The sequence below is a fragment of the Sebastes umbrosus genome, chromosome 7 (assembly GCF_015220745.1).
Source record: "Sebastes umbrosus isolate fSebUmb1 chromosome 7, fSebUmb1.pri, whole genome shotgun sequence".
NCBI classification, from domain to species: domain Eukaryota; kingdom Metazoa; phylum Chordata; class Actinopteri; order Perciformes; family Sebastidae; genus Sebastes; species Sebastes umbrosus.
In genome coordinates, this window is record NC_051275.1 from 30,516,188 (window position 1) to 30,538,759 (window position 22,572).

The 22,572-nt window shown below is 40.8% G+C and overlaps 1 protein-coding gene across 7 annotated transcripts in view; it reads right to left on the reverse strand.

Moving 5' to 3' along the window:
* Positions 1-2,773: 2,773 nt before the first annotated feature.
* The window catches only part of pax3b (paired box 3b), a 36,830-nt gene continuing 17,031 nt past the window's right edge, over positions 2,774-22,572 (reverse strand). For 3 of the 7 annotated variants that reach the window (XM_037776287.1, XM_037776289.1, XM_037776286.1), the window contains exons 5-9: positions 18,236-18,435; positions 16,434-16,599; positions 15,005-15,213; positions 10,023-10,302; positions 2,774-4,527 (exon numbers count right to left, since the gene is read on the reverse strand). In XM_037776287.1, coding sequence (XP_037632215.1) covers positions 4,493-4,527; positions 10,023-10,302; positions 15,005-15,213; positions 16,434-16,599; positions 18,236-18,435 — 890 coding nt within the window. In that variant the 3' untranslated portion in view covers positions 2,774-4,492. Of the gene's footprint in view, positions 4,528-10,017; positions 10,303-11,096; positions 12,517-15,004; positions 15,214-16,433; positions 16,600-17,238; positions 17,320-18,235; positions 18,436-22,572 lie in introns of those variants that run through there. The other 4 variants (XM_037776293.1, XM_037776288.1, XM_037776290.1 and 1 more) reach the window with 3 other exon arrangements.

A 22,572-nucleotide genomic window follows, 5' to 3' on the forward strand; every position in this document is an offset into this window, starting at 1 on the left:
ACACACACACACACACACACGCACATTTAACATAGTGAGAATGACAGAAGCAGCTGCTGGCGTGATCTGGAGGTCATGTTAGATCACAACACTGAGGAAAAAAACAAATTCTTTAACCCAGGGGGTTGTCTAAGATGTGAGTTACTGGATCACATGGTTATACAATGTGTGTGTCTGTCTGAGAACGACAGAGACAGAGAGTGACTTACTGTGTATGTGGGGTTTTACATTAGAAATGTTTTTACTTCTTACATTTTATTACATTTATTTCACACGAGCACAACGGGATTATATTTGTCTCAGCAGCGGGAGAGTCTTTAAAAGCATCACCTCACACTATGCAGAACATTTAATTAATTAACATCTTGATAAATAACTGCAGCAAAGAGCCAACAATCCAACTCCTCTGGATTTCACATGTGGACGTTGAGCCAAAAGACAAATGAGGGATGTACATACAATACATACATACAAGGAATTTGCCTCCGGTTTTATGCATCTCTCTCAATGTACGTACATAGAAATAGAAACAACAGCTAGGGAATAGAACAATAAAGCTGGACAAATAAAGGTGAGGAATAGACAGGACTAATATGTGAACAAGTAGTGATAGGTGTATATATGAATATTACATAAATATATATATAAAAACTAGGGCTGTCAATCGATTAAAATATTGAATCGCAAATTAATCAGACATTTTTTATCTGCTCAAAATGTACCTTAAAGGGAGATTTGTCAAGTATTTAATACTCTTATCAACATGGGAGTGGGGAAATATGCTGCTTTATGCAGTTGTTTGTATATATTTATTATTGGAAATCAATAAACAACACAAAGACAATAACAAATATTGTCCAGAAACCCTCACAGGTACTGCATTTAGCATAAAAAATATGATCAAATCATAACATGTCAAACTGCAGCCCAACAGGCAACATCAGCCGTCAGTGTGTCAGTGTGCTGACTTGACTATGACTTGCCCCAAACTGCATGTGATTATCATAAAGTGGGCATGTCTGTAAAGGGGAGACTCGTGGGTACCCATAGAACCTGTTTTCATTCACATATCTTGAGGTCAGAGGTCAAGGGACCCCTTTGAAAATGGCCATGCCAGTTTTTCCTCACCAAAATTGAGCGTAAATTTGGAGCGTTATTTAACCTCCTTCGCGACAAGCTAGTATGACATGGTTGGTACCGATGGATTCATTAGGTTTTCTAGTTTGATACCAGTATCTTCACTCTAGTTTTAAAAAATTAAATTAGATGCGTTAAAACAAATTTGCGTTATTATCACGGTAACTTTGACAGCCCTAATAAAAAGCAACAATGACCAACAATAAAATAAGAAGTGAAATAAAACATCTACAAGTCAAGTGTTCTGTAAGCTGTGTAAATGTGATACTAACTTTACAAATTTATGTACCTAAAACAAAAAAAACATAAGAAAAAACAAACATTGAATCAAACATTTATCGTTGAAGACATTCACAAGGCTAACAAGCCCACCTGGCCAACGCCAGAGGCTTATGTTTGTGTTTTTTTCATTTAGAAAAAAATATTATTATTTATTTAATTTGGATTTATTTGAATAAAGCTGTGTGTGTGTGGAGCAAAAAGACCTGCTGCCAGGCGAGGGTCCGACAATCCCAAAAATCTGTCATTATCAGAGGCAGGCGGTATGAAATACCATTAAAATAGTTCCATTTAACTACACTCTGGGGTGTATTAAAGAAATAATAGCCTTTTCAGTGCACGGGAGGGTTCATTAATAAAAGTAATGTCTATGCGTTGGAATTCTGCAGGTGTGATTTGTCTTCATCTTTAATGGTGCGGACTGATTAAGAAAGCAAACAGTGTGTGTGTGTGTGTGTGTGTGTGTGTGTGTGTGCCCAAATGTACCTACATGTTCACATCTGTACGCCAACGTGTGTGTATCCGCAGGTGATTAGAGCGCTTGTACTTTTTCCAGAGTGTGTTGTCGGTGTGTGTGTGTGTGTCTCGGTGTCCCCTCATTGGCTGAATTATTCAGACTTAGCAAACAGAGCTGACAAGACTATGAGTGATCCTTGACGTTGTTATTGACTTAGACTTTATTTATAGAGTGTGTGGTCCCGCTGCACGAGCTGCACACAGCGCCGCGCCCCACCCCTCGCCGAGGCCTGCAAGCAGACACGATTAATCAGAAGAATGTTATAATTAGGCTTAATACCCTCAGGCTGCATGAACACACACACAGAAACAACACTATATGTGAACATAATGTATGAATGCATGTGGTGCACAAACACACACAGAGTGGGCCCTGTGTGTGTGTGTGTGTGTGTGTGTGTGTGTGTGTGTGTGTGTGTGTGTGTGTGTAAGCAGGGTGGATGGGTTGCAGAGGTTTTTTGGAGGGCCTGGGTGTGCTGTTTGTCCAAAACGCTTTAAGGCTCTTCATCGGAGAGGTTGTTAAACAAAAGTCAGTTTGTTACAGTAGCGGGGGGGGGCAGCCGGGGTATTAATACACACCAATGCAGATGTCTGAGCGTTTACAGCCGTCTGTGAGAAAGCCTGTTGTGTTCAGCGTCAAATCAAACGTCTGGTGATGCCCGTTTGGCCGGGCCTATTTTGGTTGGAGGGTTCACATGAGCGCCTTCAAAAGTACACATTTGTCTCCGAGTGCACTGGTGTTCGTCTATTGAGTGAATCACTTTCTTCTTCTGGCAATAAATAAACACAAAGACTCTATTTAGTAATGAACAAAAACAAAAATGAGCAAAACAGAAGCAGCTATTTTCAGAATTTTTATTTTATTATAAATAGTAGTGATAATGCGCTTGTACACGTGACGTTATGTCATATCGCTTTGTCAAATAATACAAAAAAATATATCAAAAGGAATGAAAAGAACATAGACAGATGTACAAAACAAGAGTGCGTATGGAGGCGCTCTGTTTGATGGGTAAAGTATTGCCACTCACTTGTACATTGTGGGGAATTTTTTACACTTTTGACACACAGAAGACAATAAATATGTCCGGAATGCGTTACAAACCTAATCAATATTTTTATGCAAAATGGAAACAAAAAAAAGGGTCCCAAGCAACACAAAAAAAAAATAAAATACAGATTTGGCTTTGTCATTCCTGCTAACTTTCTGTTTCCATTGGCATTCCCTTGATTTATTCTGCTCCTCGTGACACTACACTGACTTAAGTCCTTACAAATGTGGTCCTCAGTGTGCTATGACAGCGGGATTAACAATGTTTCGTATTTGTTTTGGACCCAAAAGCCTTCAAAGGCACATGTGTTGCTCCTTTGCAAAGTCCTAAACTAGATCCAGAGAATGGATCCAAAGAGTTTCGTAAGACTTTAAGAGGCACGTTTGATTTTTATTATTGTTTTAATGGCGACTCTTAAGATACATGATATTGCACTTCTGGTCAGCTGGGAAAATGGCTGTCTTTAGTCTAAACTCTCGGTTTCTCAAGTGTCTCTCGGTCGTGACTTGTGACCTGGTGGCTTTTTCTCGCCGGGAGAGGATCTTTAAAGGGTTTTTAACCCCTGTGATCGATCTTGCCTATCCCCCCCCCCCACCCCTCTTCCTTTAAAGCCACTTCTCCGCCGCCCTCCTCTACTGCTCTCTCATCTGTCACTTTCCCTAAAGTCACCTCCTGACCTCCTCCGAGTTCCTCTCTAAAACTACAAAAGGCCGGGATCCCTGCCTCACCGTCCGAAACATCAATGAGACAGAAGGAGTAAGACAGAAAGGCGAGAGGAGAGAGAGAGAGAGAGAGAGGGAGAGGGGGAGGAGGTAGGAGGAATGTTTGAATGAACTTTAACTGCAGTACAGCTGTGGTGTACATTAGAGTTTCTGATACAATAAAACCTACAGATTTGTTCACTCACGTTTGTTTTTCTCTGTCTCTGGAATGTCTCTCCATGTGTGGGATGCAGAGATCTCAAATAAATGCAAAAAAAAAATCAACAAAGCCCTTTTCTTTTCCCCTTTCAGCAGATACAATTTAGGGATACATGGAATTTAGTATGCACTCATGTGGCCTGATATGTAAACATGTAGGCAAGGCTGGCAGATTATGTCGAAGAGGATTTGGGTTTGTTGTCCTCACAAAGACCCCACAGGCAGAGTGGCGTTTGGTCACTAGGGTCGCCTGGAAAGAGCCTCTTCATGGTAAAGAGAGCTCCGCTGCACCAACCTCATTAAGCGCTGACATCGCTGTCGTTCATCTACAACACCGATGCAATATTCACAGTCAATCAACAGTTTTTTTTGTTCACAGTCAATCAACAGTTTTTGGTCTGATATTCCTTCTTGTGTTCCCTTCTTCTTTATTTTTTTTGTCCATTTCTCCAACAAGAATGAATAATATAACGTCCTGCAGTAGAGAATGTGTCCTGGTGAATGGTAGCAAAATAAAATTTTGGTCCAGATATTAAAAGATTTCCATGGCTGTACACACACACACAATGTCCCTCTGTGATGAAGTCCTCAGGTGATTTCAGGCCTCAGATAAGAAAGGGCACCTGTAAAAGAAAGGATGAAACAGTTGCTAAATTAGAAGTGAAAAGGGATTTAAAAAATAAGGTGGAAAGATATAAAAGAGATATATGGCCGTAATAAATTGTGGGCACATGTTTTAGCGTGGCATTCCACTAACATGTGGCTATTGTTAGCATAGCATGTGCTAACAGTGGTTTGGGGTGTAAGGTCAATGGAGGGAGAACAGAAGTGTGAGGATGCCTCCGCTTTCACACTCAGAAGAAGAATCTTATATCATATATATAGTATACATGCTACATAATACTCCGCATATAGTCCCCACCTCCACACAACAAAAAAGCCTCTAAAATGCTTTATTTATGTGAACTTCATATACATACTTTAAGTGTTCACTTGTGTTTTCAGTATATTGTATTTCCCAACATGGTCTAAAAGCTGCGTTAAAGCCTCCTCTACACTGCTAGCAATACAAATCTGGGAAAGAAATTCTAAATAATTAAAATGTTATGTATTTATAGGCATAAAAATGGTATGGACATTCGCCCTTTTTTGTGACCCTCTTCACCCACAACTTGTTATTCATATCCTCTATGTATTGTATTACCTGTCGTACGTATGGTCTCTTTACTGTCGGCCTCTGGCTGAAATTATTGCACCTTTTTTATATAGGACAAATAAAGGCGTCTCTTTAATATTCTCCAGTACTTGATGACGGCCTAAAAGCCCAACGGTGATCAGGGACACCCTATTGAGTGTTTTCCTCCTAATATTTTACATGTGTATATATATATATATATATAATATAAATTATACATAAAAAAAAATCCTGGAGACATTAATCATATGTCACCTTACATGATTGAATTTCATGCATGCACATACACATATATAATGTTGTTATGTGTGTGCATGCGTATATATCTATACGTGTACACAGTGGGGAGATAAACAGGGAGATTGCTCGAAACGTAACTATGGAGGAAATTAATGAACATTGGAGCCCTGCAGTGTGTAAACTATTCAATTGTTTTTTTTCCATAGACCTTAAAGTAGTACAATTTAACATATTTAATAAAAGAAATACTGGAATCAGGCTATAAAATACACATCTTCTAATATTTTGAAATTATAGATGTGTATGTGTAAAATAATAATACTAATTTAAATCCACCTTTTATATAGCTAGTTAGTTAAAATATGTTTTATTTCCCCCTAACCTTATAAAAACTCAATGTGTAAGTATTGAAGTAGTAACCCTTTCCTTTGCCGCAAACTGATCTTGCACATTTGATGATGTGACAAAATATGGAAATGACAATAAAGAGTTGTCATAACACGAAAAAAAATAATTTTAAATGTTTTATATTTTATATGAGCTATGCTTGAACAAATATTCCTTTTGTTGTTCATGTGAGAGGAAATGTACAGTATGTCATCCTATAGTGGTGTTACTTCTGTTTAGAGAGGTCAGACCAGACCTCTTATGAACAAACTGTTACACAACTCCAATAAGAGAAATTAAAATGAATGGATTAGGAAGAAGTAGTGCATGCTGTGTAAAAAGTACAGTCAACACCAGTCACAGCTACAGAGTTGATGAAGATCATATATTGTATTTAACCATGTTTTACAGCTGGAGTCTGGAGACCCAAAACAAAAGTAATACGTATTGTCATTTTCTGAAACATGTCATCACTTCAGAGTCATTGTTATAGGCAAGTAGATGTCATGAAGTATCAGTGTGATTTTGAGCTTTTAAAAAAACCAACCCGGTCTCACAGGAAGGCGTATAAATAGCACAAAATTACACGGACATGAGGATGCATTTTAGCCTTTACGCGTCCTTTGTAGGCTGCTTTTCGTGTGTCATTTTTACACCACGCAACGAAACCACGTTAACGTCCGTAGTTAGGTTTAGGCAACAATACCACGTATTTAGGTTTAGGAGAAACGTCATGGTTGGGCTTAAAATAAGTACAAAACTATGTAACATAAGTACGGAAAACACGTGATAAACGTCACTAACGTAAATCTAGAAAACAAAACAACGGTCTCCTGGTTGAAACTTGTGTTTGTTGGACCAATCACCTCCCGTCCCGCCCACCATAAGCGGTGTTTCTCCCTTTTTATTCTACGTCACTAGTTCTGAGCGTAGCATATTTACACGTTTTACATTGGATGCAGTACAGACTACATGGCGTACACATGACACGCCAAAAGCGAGAAAGGCGTTCGTACTGCACACTACATGCCTTGAGCATTATCGTGGTATTCATACACCTTTTTGTGCAAACGGGCAGTAAAAAGGAACCCAAACAGAACAATAAACACGTTTTTTTAAACAGGTACTCTCTAACACTAATTGTGGTTGAAGATATTTGCTCTGATGCACAGGAAGTAATGTGTTTCATGTCTCTGTTTCAGGAAGACTTAACCGTGGCTTAACAGGTAAAGAGACTTCATCAACAGAAAATCCAAAGAGAAAGACTCAAGACTGAACTGGGCGCACTGATTGACAGGTGACCGCTGCAAAGTGCTGAGCAAAAACACCACAGCACGGCCTGCTTAGCAACACAGACGTTACCTAAATAAAAACAAACAAAGTATTTCATGGATTACCACTTTAGTTTCCGAGCGGCAGTCCAGTGTATGTCGTCAAAACTGAGCAGCAGTGTGGAGCGGTCTCTTCCACTGGAACCTGGAGCCTCCAACACTGCCTCCCCAGCTGACCTCAGTCCTAGCACCTGTTTCTAATAGCCGCCCTGCCAGAGGCTATTAGGATCCGTCCACCCCCAGAAAGGACCTTTCCTCTGCAGCTCCAAACCCAACCGCACACCGGCTATCCAGTCGCACTGATTAATCACATCAAGATGGACTGCTCGGGCTTGAAACGCTGTGGAGGTGTATGTGAGTGCGTGTGCTGTCCTGGTTGCACAGTGCCACATGCTCGAGGTTTTTCATGTGTGTCGCACTAATTCTTTATTCTGTTCGCTTTGCGATATCTGACCGAGATATTTCATTAGACGTTCGCCGCTCTCGGATATTAAGTCAGATATTCATTTGATACACACGGAGCTACATGCAGTCAGACTCGTTGGAGCGCTGCCACGCTTCTTTGAAGGGTTGTCTCGAGGTTGCTACAAGGTCAGTGGATGAACCTGATTGGTCAACCCCCTGTGGACCAAAATTGGAAACGGCGGCCGCTGTAATCACGCTGTGACGGATAACGACTTCCAAAGTTCGACGGAGATTTGTTTGAAGTTGATTTTAACCCTTAAAGTAACAGTAATGTGAAGTGTCACTGCTGGACAGGTAGGTATTCTCTGAGGGCAACCAGTCCGAGGAGGGCCATCAGGCACCGCTGATGGGAGCCGACTCTACACAGCGTACCTAACCGCAGATTTCAGTATCAGCGCTCGGCTGATCGCTTCATAGATGGAATCAGATCTGCACAATTAACCCCAACACTTGAGACTGCATGATTGGACCCGGAAAAAAATGTTCGCTGCCTTTAACAAGCAGTACCTGCAGCGACCTGCGTTGTGTTGTCAGCTTTTTTTCCATCAAAGCGAGGCATCTGCAGTTACAAGTTATGTGTCTTACTACCAGAACGCCCGATAATCATACACTGCATCGGCTGACTTCGTTTAGATTTACATCGTCTTTCACTGAAACCTCATTATGAAACCAGTCAGCGGCTTGCACTTCAAATTGCTTAAGGTCATAGATTTAAAAAAAAACAATCCTGTGTCTTTTTTATTTTTTTAAGACCTGAGACAAGCGTATTCTCCAAAATAATTTTTTTAAAGATTTTGACAGCAACTGTGAGAGCCGCACAACTACTGTAACGCTTTGTAAAACTATTCACATCATTACAAAATGTACTTATCATCACTGAATCAAGCTATAGCTGCGTAATGACCGTTATCTTTATGGTGTGTGTAAATCAAGCTATGTCAGTGTTTTTTTTCCTCCGTTTCCACTCATTGCTCTCTTCACATTTAGGTTTATAATTCAGGAACAGGCTGAGAAGAACTATCAAACTGCAGAACAATATGATTTATCTGAAATACATGATCATCAGCACTTCCCTATTCAATATGATTCAAGTTTTCATGTCAGGAAACCTACTGACACAAAATGTGTCCCATTCTTTAAAGCATGTCAAGCATCACTTAAAGATTATAAACTAAGTGCAGTCAGTGTGAATGGAGTCAACTGATAGTTGCACTGGTTGAACATAACTAAGTATATCTACTTCAGGTCTGTACTTAAGTGCTATTTTGAGGTACTTGGCTTTACTTGAGCATTTCTATTTGATGCTACTTCATACTTCTATGCCACTACATTTTAGAGGAAAATATTGTACTTTTTAACTCCGCTATATTTATTTGAGAGCTACAGTTACGAGTTACTTTGTAAATTAATATTTTACTTACAAACTATATTATTTATTTATTTATTCTAATTTTATTTTACCTTTATTTTACTAGGAAGTCCCACTGAGATCAAAAATCTCTTTTACAAGGGTTTAAAAGGTATAAAAGTTTTTTTTTGAGGGGAGTTTTTCCTTATCCGATGAGAGGGTCGTACTGTAAAGGACGGAGGGTGTCGTATCCTGTACAGACTGTAAAGCCCCCTCAGGCAAATTTGTGATTTGTGATATTAGGCTGTACAAATAAATTTGACTTGACTTGGCTATGGTAGCAGCCAAACAAAATCACAACACAATAAAACATATGCAACATGATATACAATAATTCACATAAAACAAGAGCTGTTTAACACAGTGGCATCTCGAGAAAAATAACCACATGCCTCTATCGACACATTCTTTATGGTTTTTCTAATTTTAAGTATTTTTGTAAATTATTCCACGCCCGAGGTGCATAGTAGGAAAATGCCGTTTTTCCCAGATCTGTCAAATCCCCAGGGTAAATTAACAAGCAACAACTTGGAGGAGCGTAGCTGGTAACTACCAGAGCTAAGACAGAGGAGGGTAGAGAGGTAAGATGGAAGTTTATCTAGTATCGCTTTATAAATAAAAATATACCAATGTACTTGTCTGCGAGTGTTCAATGATGTCCAACCCACCAAATCATAAAGGATGCAATGGATGGATATGAAATATGACACATTGTTTTAGATTACACTTCCCAAGAGTATACATGATAGTTAAAATTTGATCCACCTCCGGCGACCCGATAGCCGAGTGTTTAACCACACGGGTCCCCAGTTTGATTCCCGGCTGGCCCGACCGTTTGCTGCATGTCTTTCCCCACATTTCCTGTCTCTCTCCACTATCACTGTAAAAGAAAGGCATAAAATGCCCAAATAATAATAATAATAATAACAACAATGATAATAATATGATAAATATTCTTCTAAAAAACTCCTCCTCGACCAGTTACAACTTTATTTATTTATTTAGCCCTAATTATCATTACATATGATATGATTTTTTTGAAAATGGTGAGAATAAAGGTGAGAATAAAAAGGTGAAGTCTATTGACCTTACTTTGTCCGTACTGGCCGTACTGGTAGGACGCCACGTGGTCGACGGTGTAGCCCGGTGAGCTGTAGGAGGGGGGGCAGTAGGACTGGGAGCTGGGCAGGGAGGGCAGAGCCGACATGGAGGGGACGCTGGTGAGACCCTCCAGGCCCTTGATGTGATCCATGCGCTGGCTGCAGCTGGCGGCCATGCCAGCGGGGGGCTCGAGGCCGCCCGTCAAAGGGGAGATGGCGTAGTCGCTCTGGGGCTGATGTGGCACACCGCCCGGGTTCAGCAGACCCATCACCTGATAGGAAGGAAAGAAAGAAGGAATGAAGTAGGGCTGTCAAAGTTAACGCGATAATAACACAAATTCCTTTTAACACCACTAATTTCCTTAACGCATTGACGCAACTTGTGATTTTTAGGTTGTTACGGGCTCAGTTTTAAAGCTAGAGGGAAGATACTGGTACCATATGAAACTAGAAAAACCTAATGAATCCATTGGTACCAACAATGTCACACTAGCTTTTCAGGAAGGAGGATAGAAAACGCTCCAAACTTATGCTCAATTTTGTCGAGGAAAAACTGTCATGGCCATTTCAAAGGGGTCCCTTGACCTCTGACCTCAAGATATGTGAATGTAAACGGGTTCTATGGGTACCCACGAGTCTCCCCTTTACAGACATGCCCTCTTTATGATAATCACATGCAGTTTGGGGCAAGTCATAGTCAACTCAGCACACTGACACACTGACAGCTGTTGCTGCCTGTTGGGCTGCAGTTTACCATGTTATGATTTGAGCATATTATTTATGCTAAATGCAGTACCTGTGAGGGTTTCTGGACAATATCTGTCTTTGTTTTGTGTTGTTAATTGATTTCCAATAATACATATATACATATATTTGAATAAAGCAAGCACATTTGTCCACTCCCATGTTGATAAGAGTATTAAATACTTGACAAATGTCCCTTTAAAGGTACATTTTGAACAGATAAAAAATGGGCAATTAATTGCAATTAAATATTTTAATTGATTGACAGCCCTAGAATGAAGTTAAATTAGTTTTGGGGTGTATTTTGTCTACTGTCAAGACAATGGATTCGTCACCTTTCATTTGTTTGCTCATGTAGACTTCATCAATAGAATTATGAAAAACAGGCTGAATTTCACCACGGAAATGTGATTTTAAAATGACAGTTTTTGGCACCAACCCCAACCCTAGCCGGCAAAAAAGAGAAAAGAGATTTTTACGGATAAGACAAGAGGGGTGGGGCATCCGATGTGGAAGACATGTTTTCTGTTGTGTTTTTAGTTTCTGACAAGGCTTCATAATATATTAAATATCTCTCATTTTTTGTCTACAAGCACAGCAGTGTGTAGACGCCGAGACAAACACACACACACATAGGAAATCCCCCTGTCGCGGACATCAAAAGGCTCCCAGAAAGCCTGTCCCAGACAGAGATAGCACCAAAGAGGAAGAATTAAGCAATTTGTCTCAGATCCACGGCTCCACTTATTCTAAAATTCCTTTTTGACACCGCTCCAAAAAACCCATGGCACAAGATAACAACTTATCTCGGGGAAAGATATGCCGACAAAGATAACACAAAAGAAAGGTCTGTGCGAGCTCGGCTCTGTTCAACCTCCGAATAGATTTGCAGTTTGAGAAATCCGTTAGCTCTTGACCTGCATGGTCTTTATTAGCGACCAGATAATCAAATTTGGGGGAATATTCCTTGGCCAGCAAAGGACGGAAAAGAGCCGTGGGGCAAAGCGTTTCAACTGGTCTCAAAACAGACTTGATACCACCGACCCCCCTTCAACGTTCGCTGACTTTACCTGTCCATCATCAAAGCGCTCAGTAAACCGTTAATAAGAAATTGAGACTGGCTTTATCACTTATGAAAGTAACTCTAACTGAATCTGCTACTTCTAAATGTATCATATCCCACCTCCTTCTCAGCAGAGCAAAGGCCTCAAGGCTGCTCCAGTTGTCCTAATAAGAAGCAGGTACGCTGCTCTTTGGGTCCTCTTGGCCCTCTAAGTGACATATTATTCTACATCCACACACACACATGGTCCTGCTTAAATCATTTCCCAAGTAGGGGAGGTGAATGGAGGAGTCCATGTTGATTTGGAGAGGGGAGTTGTGTTTCCTCTCATGCCCGGTAACGTTTTCCTAAAAATTAACCTGCGTTTGGAGAGTTTGGTTTAAACAGACAGAGAGTACGCTTTGGCTTAAACAAGCCACACTGAGGAGGGATGCATGCTCTTAAAAACTGATGGTGACCTTCGTGCTTGTGCTTTAGTCTGTTTGCCAACCCCCTACCCATTATCCCTTTCTCCTGAGCCTCTCCCTGCCTCAGGAGATGCCTGCTGGCCGACCCATCCAGGGTGTTTCATATTGGACCTCGGCCGTTGCCAGCGGCCTGAATCAGTGCGTCCAGGAGTTAGCAGGGAAGAATGTCGGGATCGGAGGGGGGGAAACATCTGAGACGGGACATTCCTTCCCTGCCGTATGAAATATATACAAATAAATTAGAACCTTTGCTTTCACATGGAGGAATGCCGAGGCAAACATTTTAAGAATGCAATCACAAGAAGCTTCCTTGAGGCTACGGCATAGCGGGGAGTGTGTAGCAGTGTTTGTGCACAAATACATGAGGATAGTTTGTTCCTGTTTCATGCAAGCAGCAGTGTATCCTCTGCATGTTTGAAAGCATGTACAACCCATGTTCAGTGTGTAAAAAAAAAGCATGAGGATGGACTCGGCAAATAGTATTTTCAGACGAAGGGGATCCTCTCACGACACACACTTATTAGGCTTGTTGAGATGAGCAAGACCTGCGGAGAATCGATCACCGGCGATCGCTGCACAATGCATGCGTGTTAGATTTGTGTCCGACGCGATCCCAAATTGCTCTGACGTCATGCACACATGGGCGACAATAACCTCACGAGATCGAGGCGGCCGCAGTTTTTAGGTGATGGGAAACGCCTGGCTGTCGCCTGTTCAAAGAGCTGATTGGCTCTTAGTTTTGCCAACAAAACCACTTGTTGTAGAAAATCCTAAATTTCTGTGTAATTGTAATTTTAGTGTGAAGATACTGGCATCATATTAATCAGGAAAACCTAAGTAATCCATTGGCACCAGTCTATCATACTAGCTTGTCATGAAGGAGGTTAAATAACGCTCCAAACCTAAGTAAAACTTTGACGAGGAAAAACTGTCATGGCCATTTTTAAAGGGGTCCCTTGACCTCTGACCTCAAGATATGTGAATGAAAATGGGTTCTATGGGTACCCACGAGTCTCCCCTTTACAGACATGCCCACTTTATGATAATCACATGCAGTTTAGAGCAAGTCATAGTCAAGTCAGCACACTGACACACTGACAGCTGTTGTTGCCATGTTATGATTTGAGTATATTTTTATGCCAAATGCAGTACCTGTGAGGGTTTCTGGACAATATTTGTCATTGTTTTGTGTTGTTAATTGATTTTCTAATAATAAATATCTACATTCATTTGTATAAAGCAGCATATTTGCCCACTCCCATATTTATAAGTTTATTAAATACTTGACAAATCTCTCTTTAAGGTACATAAAACATTTGCAATTAATTTGCGATTATTGGTGATTAACTATTTTAATCGATTGACAGCCCTAATATTTACAAAAGAAAAATATATATAAATCCAAATGTCATCTTCAAACTACAAGTAGCCTACAGATGTTAGGATCTAATAGGATGTAACGATTTCTGTGACTTCCTGTAAATTCTTTGAAGGCTGCTGGAAACTGTCCAAGCTTTTGTCACTTTTTTTGCCCCCTGCTGCCGCCTGATCTCGTCTACTTTCCAGGTGAGGCGCAGTTAATCTCGAACGAGCCTATTGACCCAAACACGTGCAACAAAATGGCCTAACACTAAACACTGATGTGAACTTATTTGTGAATAAAAATGTCTCCTTGTTCCCTGTATAGCATTGGAAATAATACAAAATACAGTAATCAATCTTCCAGTTTAAACAAAAGGTTGAAAAGTTGACTTAGCCATGCTGCTCAACCATGTCGTGTAATATTTGTGTAAAAGATGTTGCAAAATCCTTAACTGATCCTCAAAATGTCATGGAGTTGATCAATTATCTACAGTGTGTGTGTGTGTGTGTGTGTGTGTGTGTGTCCCTGTAATTATGTGGACCTGTGAGCATGTGTGTGTTGGTGTGAGTGACTCCTCTGTTCTCTGAGGAGTCAGACTGTGCCGGACTGAAATCTCATTTTCTGCCTGTTAGGGTCTCTGACTCCTCTGTCTCCTCTGTTGTACCCTCTGTCTAGGTGCAGAGACCTTGGGACTTCATGCCTGGATAATTGGCTGTAATTGTCTTTTCACTTCTCATTTGTCACACACTCAATTGTCCTCTGTCCTTCTAGAGTCATCTTACTTTTATCCTCCAACAGTGAGTGAACCCGTCCTCCAGTACTGCAGAGGAGTGAGTGATTGTAGAGTTTATGGCGTATAGTAGACGAGAGGTAGCGAGTGCATTTATGTGTTGCACACCTGGGTGAAATATTACTTGAGAAGAGTGTTTGACTTTTTTAAAGCTCTTGATGTACTGTGTGAAGCTGTGTGTCTGAGGGTAAATCATACGCACCTCAAACCGGGTTCAACTCTTTGAAATCATGTTCAAATGTAATTCTGCCCAGCTTCTGGTGTGCCATGTTATGGGTATTATCCAAGCAAGTAAAACTATCTCAGTCTCTAGAGGCATGCACAGAGTCAAACACACAAGTCTTATTCCAGTCAAATAAATACACTGCAAAAAACATCTTTTGGCTAGTATTACCTTTGTGTTTTTCTTAAATCAAATTAATCCAATATCAGTTTTCAATTAAAATACTTGTGTTTAAGAATTAAGAATTTCATCGTTGAGTTAAATTATCTTAATTTATTTAATGTCTGACTTTAAGCAGCTCAAATACACATATTTGAGGCTCACCTGTGGAGAGAGTCCGTTTCCTATGGCGGGGTTCATGTGATTGGCCGGTCCCCCAGCGCTCACAAAGCCATCCGAGTAGCCCGAGAAGGAGTGTCGTCCGGAGGCGAGGCAGTAGGGAGTGCCTCCGTCTACCTGCCCTCCACCACCGGTGGCTTGGTGACCCGAGGAGGGAGGGAGAGGCTGGGGCCGATGCACCGTGCTGTGGGGCTCTGACACAACCAAAGGAAAGGCATCACAGAGAGAGTCAAAACATTTGTAAGGATTGTCAGTTTAAACATGACCGCTAAGTGTTTTGTACTGGGATCAGCGAAAGTCTAATTAAAACCAAAACATCCCACTCTAGTGGAGTTGTTAAGTTCAGTTAAGTAGAAGCAAAACTGCTAAACTTACATTTGAAAACGTGTGTGTTCAAAATGTATAAAAGCAAATGTTCTGAGGTTTTTATCTTTTTAATATAATATTATTTCATGCGGTGTTAAAGGTTATTTTAAGTCAACAAACAATTCCAAACAGTTTCAACAAATAAAGAATGGTAATGCAATAAAAAGCTTTGTAGGGATGCACCGATACCGATACAGAATACTATACGATACCAATAGTGACTCAAATAGCTGGATCGGGTATTGGTGACAATGGGGCCAATCTATTCAATGTAATTGTATGTTTATTTACTATATACATTATATAGTGGAATATTAATTCCTGTTTAAGTTTTGACCAATTGGTTGCTGCATTAAAAAGGTTTGCACCTGATTTGTAATTCCTGTTAATTTTGAAAAAGAAAATTTACCAAGTTGCTGGTGTACGATTTATTATTTTAATAATAAAGAAAAATTAAATAAATCTATATCTATGTATTTATTGGTCGCATTTTGTTTTACAAAGTTAAGAAAACAATGATTAAGTCAAGCTTGATGTGTCCTTACACATAAAAGAATGATCCCAGTCACTTCCACACAGTGAGGCATATCAAATCGGTGCTCGATATCGGTTGATACTCAAAGCTCAGGTATCGCTATCGGGACTGAAAGAGACAGATCGGTGCACCCCTAGTACATTGACCAATATAAAATTATTGATTTGAAAAATAAATTTGAAAAGCACAAGTGCACAAAAATGCTTATGATTTACACTAAGGATAGCATCTCACAACTTCTCTCCATGACTTGTGACGGTTAACTGAGACTGAGACTGAGAATGTCTGTCTGAATGACATGCCTCTCTGTGGTAAGTCATTTCTAATAGATTTTGACTTGACAGACTTTCTTTTTTAAAACTAGATAAAATGAAAAATACGTCATCAATATAAGAGCAAAGCTTTCTTTCATTTTCCAAAAAACTAAATGTATTATTTGCTTCAACAACTAACCCTATGCTCACATAGCATGACATATGATATGCTACAGTATATATATGTCTCCTCTCTTACCTTGTGCTATAGATGAGGGGGGGTAGGGGCTGTCAGAGAGCTGGTATGGAGGGATGCTGGACATGGCTGAAGGTGGGAAACCACCTGGGATCAGGTGATTAAACGCCATCAGTTGACTGGCTCCCGCCTGCTTCCTCCACCTCGCCCGCCTGTTGCTGAACCAAACCTAGAGGGACAACGATGACGACGTTTGATCAGTGTGTGTGTTTCTCAGACCACAGAGAGCAATGTTACACAATCTCATCCATTGTATTCACGACAACTTAGAAGTAAAAAATTAAAATGAAAGAAGCTGTAGCTATTGTAACTAAAACACAAAATCTAAACCAAGCACAATCACCTAACAAGTAACACTTCAGTGAGATTTGGCGACTTGTATTTAGACAATGCATCTTGAATATCTTAAGTGAAAAAGTAATAGTACTTTTGAGCACACAACATCCACCTAATACTAGTGAAATACACCTCAAAATTAGTTTTCCCAGCGAATTTCAGGATCTCTCTTTATCCCAAAAGGCCTAAATATTACAACTCATTTCAAAAAATCTTACCAAGCAAATTTTCACTTGTTCCATTGGCAGATATTTTTACTTATTACAAGTTAAAAAACACCTTGTATTAATTGTTTTTCAACTTATTTTTGAAGTGACCTCCCACACATACATATACTGTACTCTCATTGATCTATCAGAGTGTGAAGCTGAAAAGGAAGGTGAGAGACAATGTGAGAAAGTGTATAGTGGCTGGTTGCTGCAGTGTGTGAGTGACATGCCGTGCCCATATGGACGGGGCTCATGCTGTGGCCTGCTTACACTTCCCATATGGAGCCTGTGGAGGAGAATTTACTGGACTCCAGATAAGAAATAGGAAAGTCCACATTGGGCCCCTGGGAGTGAGGATGAGAAGTGCATGTGTGTGTTGTGTGGAGCAAACAGAGATCAGCAGGTAAATGGTCAGAGAGTGTATAAAGCCTCAAGGTCTAAAGTGTGTGAGGCATGTTCATAGTAAGGACGGGTCATTAAGTGCACGTTTGTGTGTTGAAAGTGTGAACAGAGTGTTGCAGCCATCTTGTAAACAGGTTCATGTTTTAACTCCTGTTGAAGGATTTCATGGTTCTCTGTGAAGCTGAGCTAAGATTTACAACCCTTGAGCTTATAAAACCCTTCAGAAAAACCCATCATATGAATTCCCAGCCCAGTCACACAGCAGTTTGTGAAACAGTCACGAAATGTAATGTATTGATTTGTGTACATAGACACAAATTTCACATTTTACGGAGGAGGTCGGGGTGGATGTATGGGTCAAAAAAACACAGAACTTTCACCCAGGAGAATGTTGTTCGTGTCCCGTGTGAAACCACAAGTCGAAGCTGATCTATTTGTCATGTAACTTCCGTAGTTACGGCACTTCAGGAGTTAGTTTAACCCAAACCACGATCTTTTCCTAAACCTAACTAAGTAGTTTTTGTGACGTAACTTCTGTACTTAAGTTACGGCACTTTCGATGTTATTTAAACCCAGACCGCAACCTTTTCCTCAACCTAACTAAGTTGTTTTATTTTGAAAAGACCAGAGTGGAACGGAATATTAAATAATCCATCTTTGCTCACTACATCTCAGCCTTTACCCTCAGGTGTGCATAAAGTTACAGGTTATGAATTTATTTTTTAAAATACAAAAATGTGAAATTATCATTTATCGTATCTGTATCCGCCATGAGAAGTGGTATCGGCTGAAAAAATCCATACTGTCCATCCCATCCATCAATATGAATGTACAGCATATGTATGTGACCTCTCGTACCTGAACCCTGGCCTCGGTGAGTTTGGCTCTCTGGGCGAGCTCCTCCCTGGTGTAGATGTCGGGGTAGTGGGTCCTCTCGAAGGCCCTCTCCAGCTCCTCCAGCTGCTCCGCCGTGAATGTGGTCCGACTGCGCCGCTGCTTCCTCTTGAGCGGCAGATCGGGCTCCGACTCCACGTCCGAACCCTCGTCTGAGTGACTCGCTGTTCAAACACAGGAGAAAGGAAAATAAGGAAAACAGTCAGGAGGAGGATTTTCTCCCGATATCATGTGTTTAAGCGGGAACAAGTTGACGTTGTCCACCCCACATACACACACTCAACTCATCCTAAATTGAACACCTAACCTATGAAACCCTGAAGAGCACACATGGTGCTTCAGGTGTGTTTTTGTGTGATAAGAAAGTGGCTGTAACATTCAACAGAACCACCGAATGTCAGCTAATTTGCCCTCTGTTTTCACTTGTTTACTTAAAGTTTTCACTTGGTGGGTAATTTCTTTTCTTTACACACTCCCACACACCATAAGCACCATAAGGCATCGCTCCTCCTCGTGGTCTTGTGGCCAAACAGACCTCCATTCAGAGAAAATATTTTGAGCCAAAGGAATAATCCCACTGGACAAGATTTCCAGGGCGCCACAGGGGGACTGGTGGACTAAAAGCCACACAAAAGGCTAATTTGGATCTAGGGGCCATTCTTTGAGCATGTGTGTGTGTGTGTGTGTGTGTGTGTGTGTGTGTGTGTGTGCGTGTGTGTGTGTGTGTGTGTGTGTGTGTGTGTGTGTGTGTGCGTGTGTGTGCGTGTGTGCGTGTGTGTGTGGACAGTAGGAGCGGTGGCCTGGATGAAGGACAAACTGTTCAGTCAGGTGAATGCTGGTCTACTTATCTAAAACCAAGCTATGGAATCAGTGTCCTCTCTCTCTTTGTCTCGACACAAGTATTCACAGCTCAGACTGGGCATTTCTGTAGCAGCTATATACTGTAAGTGATATTCAGACTATATCATAGTGGGTCGGTCTCAAGTCTTAAGGTATAAATTGTCAAATCCAGAGTCTAAATGGGGCATAAAAGTGTTAGTTTAAGTTTAAAGTGTGTCCAGTACAAATTTAGAGCAAAAAAATCTTATAATTCAAGTCAAGTCTTCACTATAACCCAACTAATTATTACTAATTACCCAAGTAATTATCCATATATCTGGAGTATAGTGTCAAGCTAATAACGTTTGGACTCTCCTCATGTATGACACACACACACACAAAATAAACTTTCAGTGTAAAAGGTTCATCAAAACTATTAAATTTACACTAATACTGAATTTATGGCTACACTTATCAACTACTTTCATTACAGATTAATTTTTGATGAATTGTTTTATCATCAAAATGTCATAAAATAGTGGAAAGTGGCCATTTATGTATCAATTCTATTTTTATTTATTCATTTATTTATTTTATTTCCATTTTTTGGCCAGCCACCACCCCCCGTCGGAGGACTACATTTACTTTGTTTTTATTCTTTTTCAAATTAGTAATCAATAAAGGAAAAGAAAAAGAAGAAAATACTAATCATAATCATAATCTTAGTCATAAAGATAACAATATTACTTAAAAAGAATAAAAAGCAGGGGTGAATAAGCTGGTCACCTTGACGACGTACCGTATAAACAAATAAACAGACAACAACAACAAACACATTCAAGAGTGGACATGGACCCATGCATGTAAACAGACAAATATCAACAATGACAGAAAGCAACGAGCTGACAGAGAACAGAAACATAGAAAATAAGGCCCTTTTTAAAATGTATTTTTATCTGTTAAATTCAAAGTCTTTGTAAAGCACTTTGTAACTTGTTTACGGAAAGTGCTATATAAATAAATCTATTATTATTATAATTTAAAAAATTCCCAAGGTGACATCAACAGTCCAAACCCCAAATTGCAACTGCAAATCCCTACATTTTAGAAGCTGTAGCCACAGAATATTTGGCCGTTTTGCTTGATAATTGACATAAACTTTAATTAAAATTGTTATATCATTAAACTAATTGATTGAATAAATATCCTAAGTTGTATGTTTTTTTGTCATCAAGTGTGATCTTCAGCCTGACTGAGCTGCAGTGATATTATTTGTCCTGACAGCTTTTGTGTTTCTACTTTTCATCTCTGTCTCAGATCAGAATTAATACTATTGTGAAGCCGGCAGCTTGGTTTTTAACTCACTACTTCAAACACTCCATTGGCTCTCTCCTAAGTTCACCAAGGCCAAAGCACCCACCACTTTTTTGTGTTACACTTAATTAATTCCCCCTCAGCGTAGGGGAAGTTTTGTGTGCAACACTGTATTAGTTCCCCCTCAGAAGCAACAATAAAATACAAGAGAATCCAAATATCTCAGGGCCCCTCATGTGAAACTGATCCTCTCTCCCCCTTTGGCGATTTTCCCCTTGCAACACCAATAGCAGTGGGAGTCAACTTAACATGCATTAGGAGCAAATTGGTAAAGAAACATTCAAGCATGAGGGAGGCAATAAGTAAAATATTTTCAAAGGGGGAGCGAGAGAAATGGAGACATTGCCTTAAGCCTCTGCTGAATATCTTGCAATTTTGCACTCGTAGCTCAATATCAATCTGTGCGCGAGTTTAGCATTTTAATAGGAATGATACGCTACCACTCTCCTCTAAGGAGACACTTCAAAATGGCCACTGTGGATTAAGATTCAGTTCCATCAGCTGTTTTGGACTGTTATCACGATGTGGTGCAGGCCACGTCACTCACAACCAAACAAAAACACAAACATCTGGGTTACAAGACTTGTGTTTTAGATGGTGGGGAAGGAATTCGGGGCGTAGAGCGCTGGGCTTTGGAGTTTTGGACAGGATGGTTGAAAAACAAGAGATGAGGCCTTTTGTAGCCTCCCCCTCCAGATCCTGCATGGAGGAGGGCCGCTAGGAATGCTTTCTCGCTCCCCCCCGACTGGAGCAGCATGCACGTTCCTCAGCATTTCACAGGGATTTGGGCCCTGGGAAAGCTGAGGCGGCCGGGAAAATCCTTAATCACTTTGGAATTACCTATCGGTTATGACTGCTACCGGGGTTTCAAGAACTTTTCAAAAGAAGCGACAGAGTGGCACCTCTGAAGTCTCGGGAGTTTAGTCGTGATACGATCCTGAATCAGATCTTTTACAGTGGACTCATTTGTTTCACTTCGCTTCGTGGGATTGCTACATCACTTGATGTTTTAGATACAGCCAGATAAGACGATGGGACAAAACGATAACGATGTCTGGGTCGGTGCATAATGACACAAAGAGAGCAAATGCATTGGCTCACAGGTAGAACACAACCAGCATGTTTAACAAAGTAAAGAGAAAACGTCACACTTGCACATTTTCTACTTCCTAATTTGCCCCACAAACTTTTTGCACTTCGGCACGCCACCCTCTTTAAACAAGCACCACCTTCTCCTCCCTCTTCTCTCTCTCATTCTCCCTCCTCCTCACCCTCTCTTTGTCTCCCTTCTCCCCATCTCTCTCTCTTTTCCACCCATATTTCTCTCTGTGACTCTCGGGCTCTTTGTTGCTCCACAGAGCTGAGGTCTTTGCCGGCGATTTCCACGCTCCATCTGTGGAATCCGTCATGGCTCCCTCGGCCCTTCACAGTGGAGGGCTGTCACCTGCCCCACGGGGGAGTTGAGGGGAGGTGGGGGGCATAAAGAGGCTCCGCAGAGGGCTTGGGGGGGGTGGGGTAGTTGGGTGCACAGCCGGGGGCATTCTACCCCTCCCCCCCAACATACACCCCCTTCCTCCAGAGGGAACTGTAAGAGTACCTGAGGGGGCGAGCAGGGCAGCGGAGAGGGGCAACAGGGGCTGTTGTTGCCGACGTAAATGTCCCCTTGGGGATAGTCTGTCTGGGCATCTGTGTTGGTTTTTGTTGCTGTTGTTGATGGTGGAAGAGTAGTACAATCACGGTTTGTGGGCCCTCTTCAATGCATGGACACTATAAGAGAAAGGAAGTACGTCCCCCATCTTCTCTCTTTACTTACTCTAAGACAATAAAATCCTGTCTGTCTCTTTCGTAGTTTTTCTATTTCTTTTCTGCACTGTCAACATATCTTCATACAACAGTTCGTATGATATCTTACAAAAAAGTTATTACTCATTTGTTCGTTTTCCTACGAATGTCCAACACCACATGTCAATGTCCGCTCATTACATGCATACAATCTTTTCAAAACAAACTTCCATCTTCACAGGAAACAACTTCCTTAGGTTAGGCAACAAAACTACTTAGTTAGGTTTAGGAAAAGATTGTGGTTTCGGTTAAAATAACACCGGAAG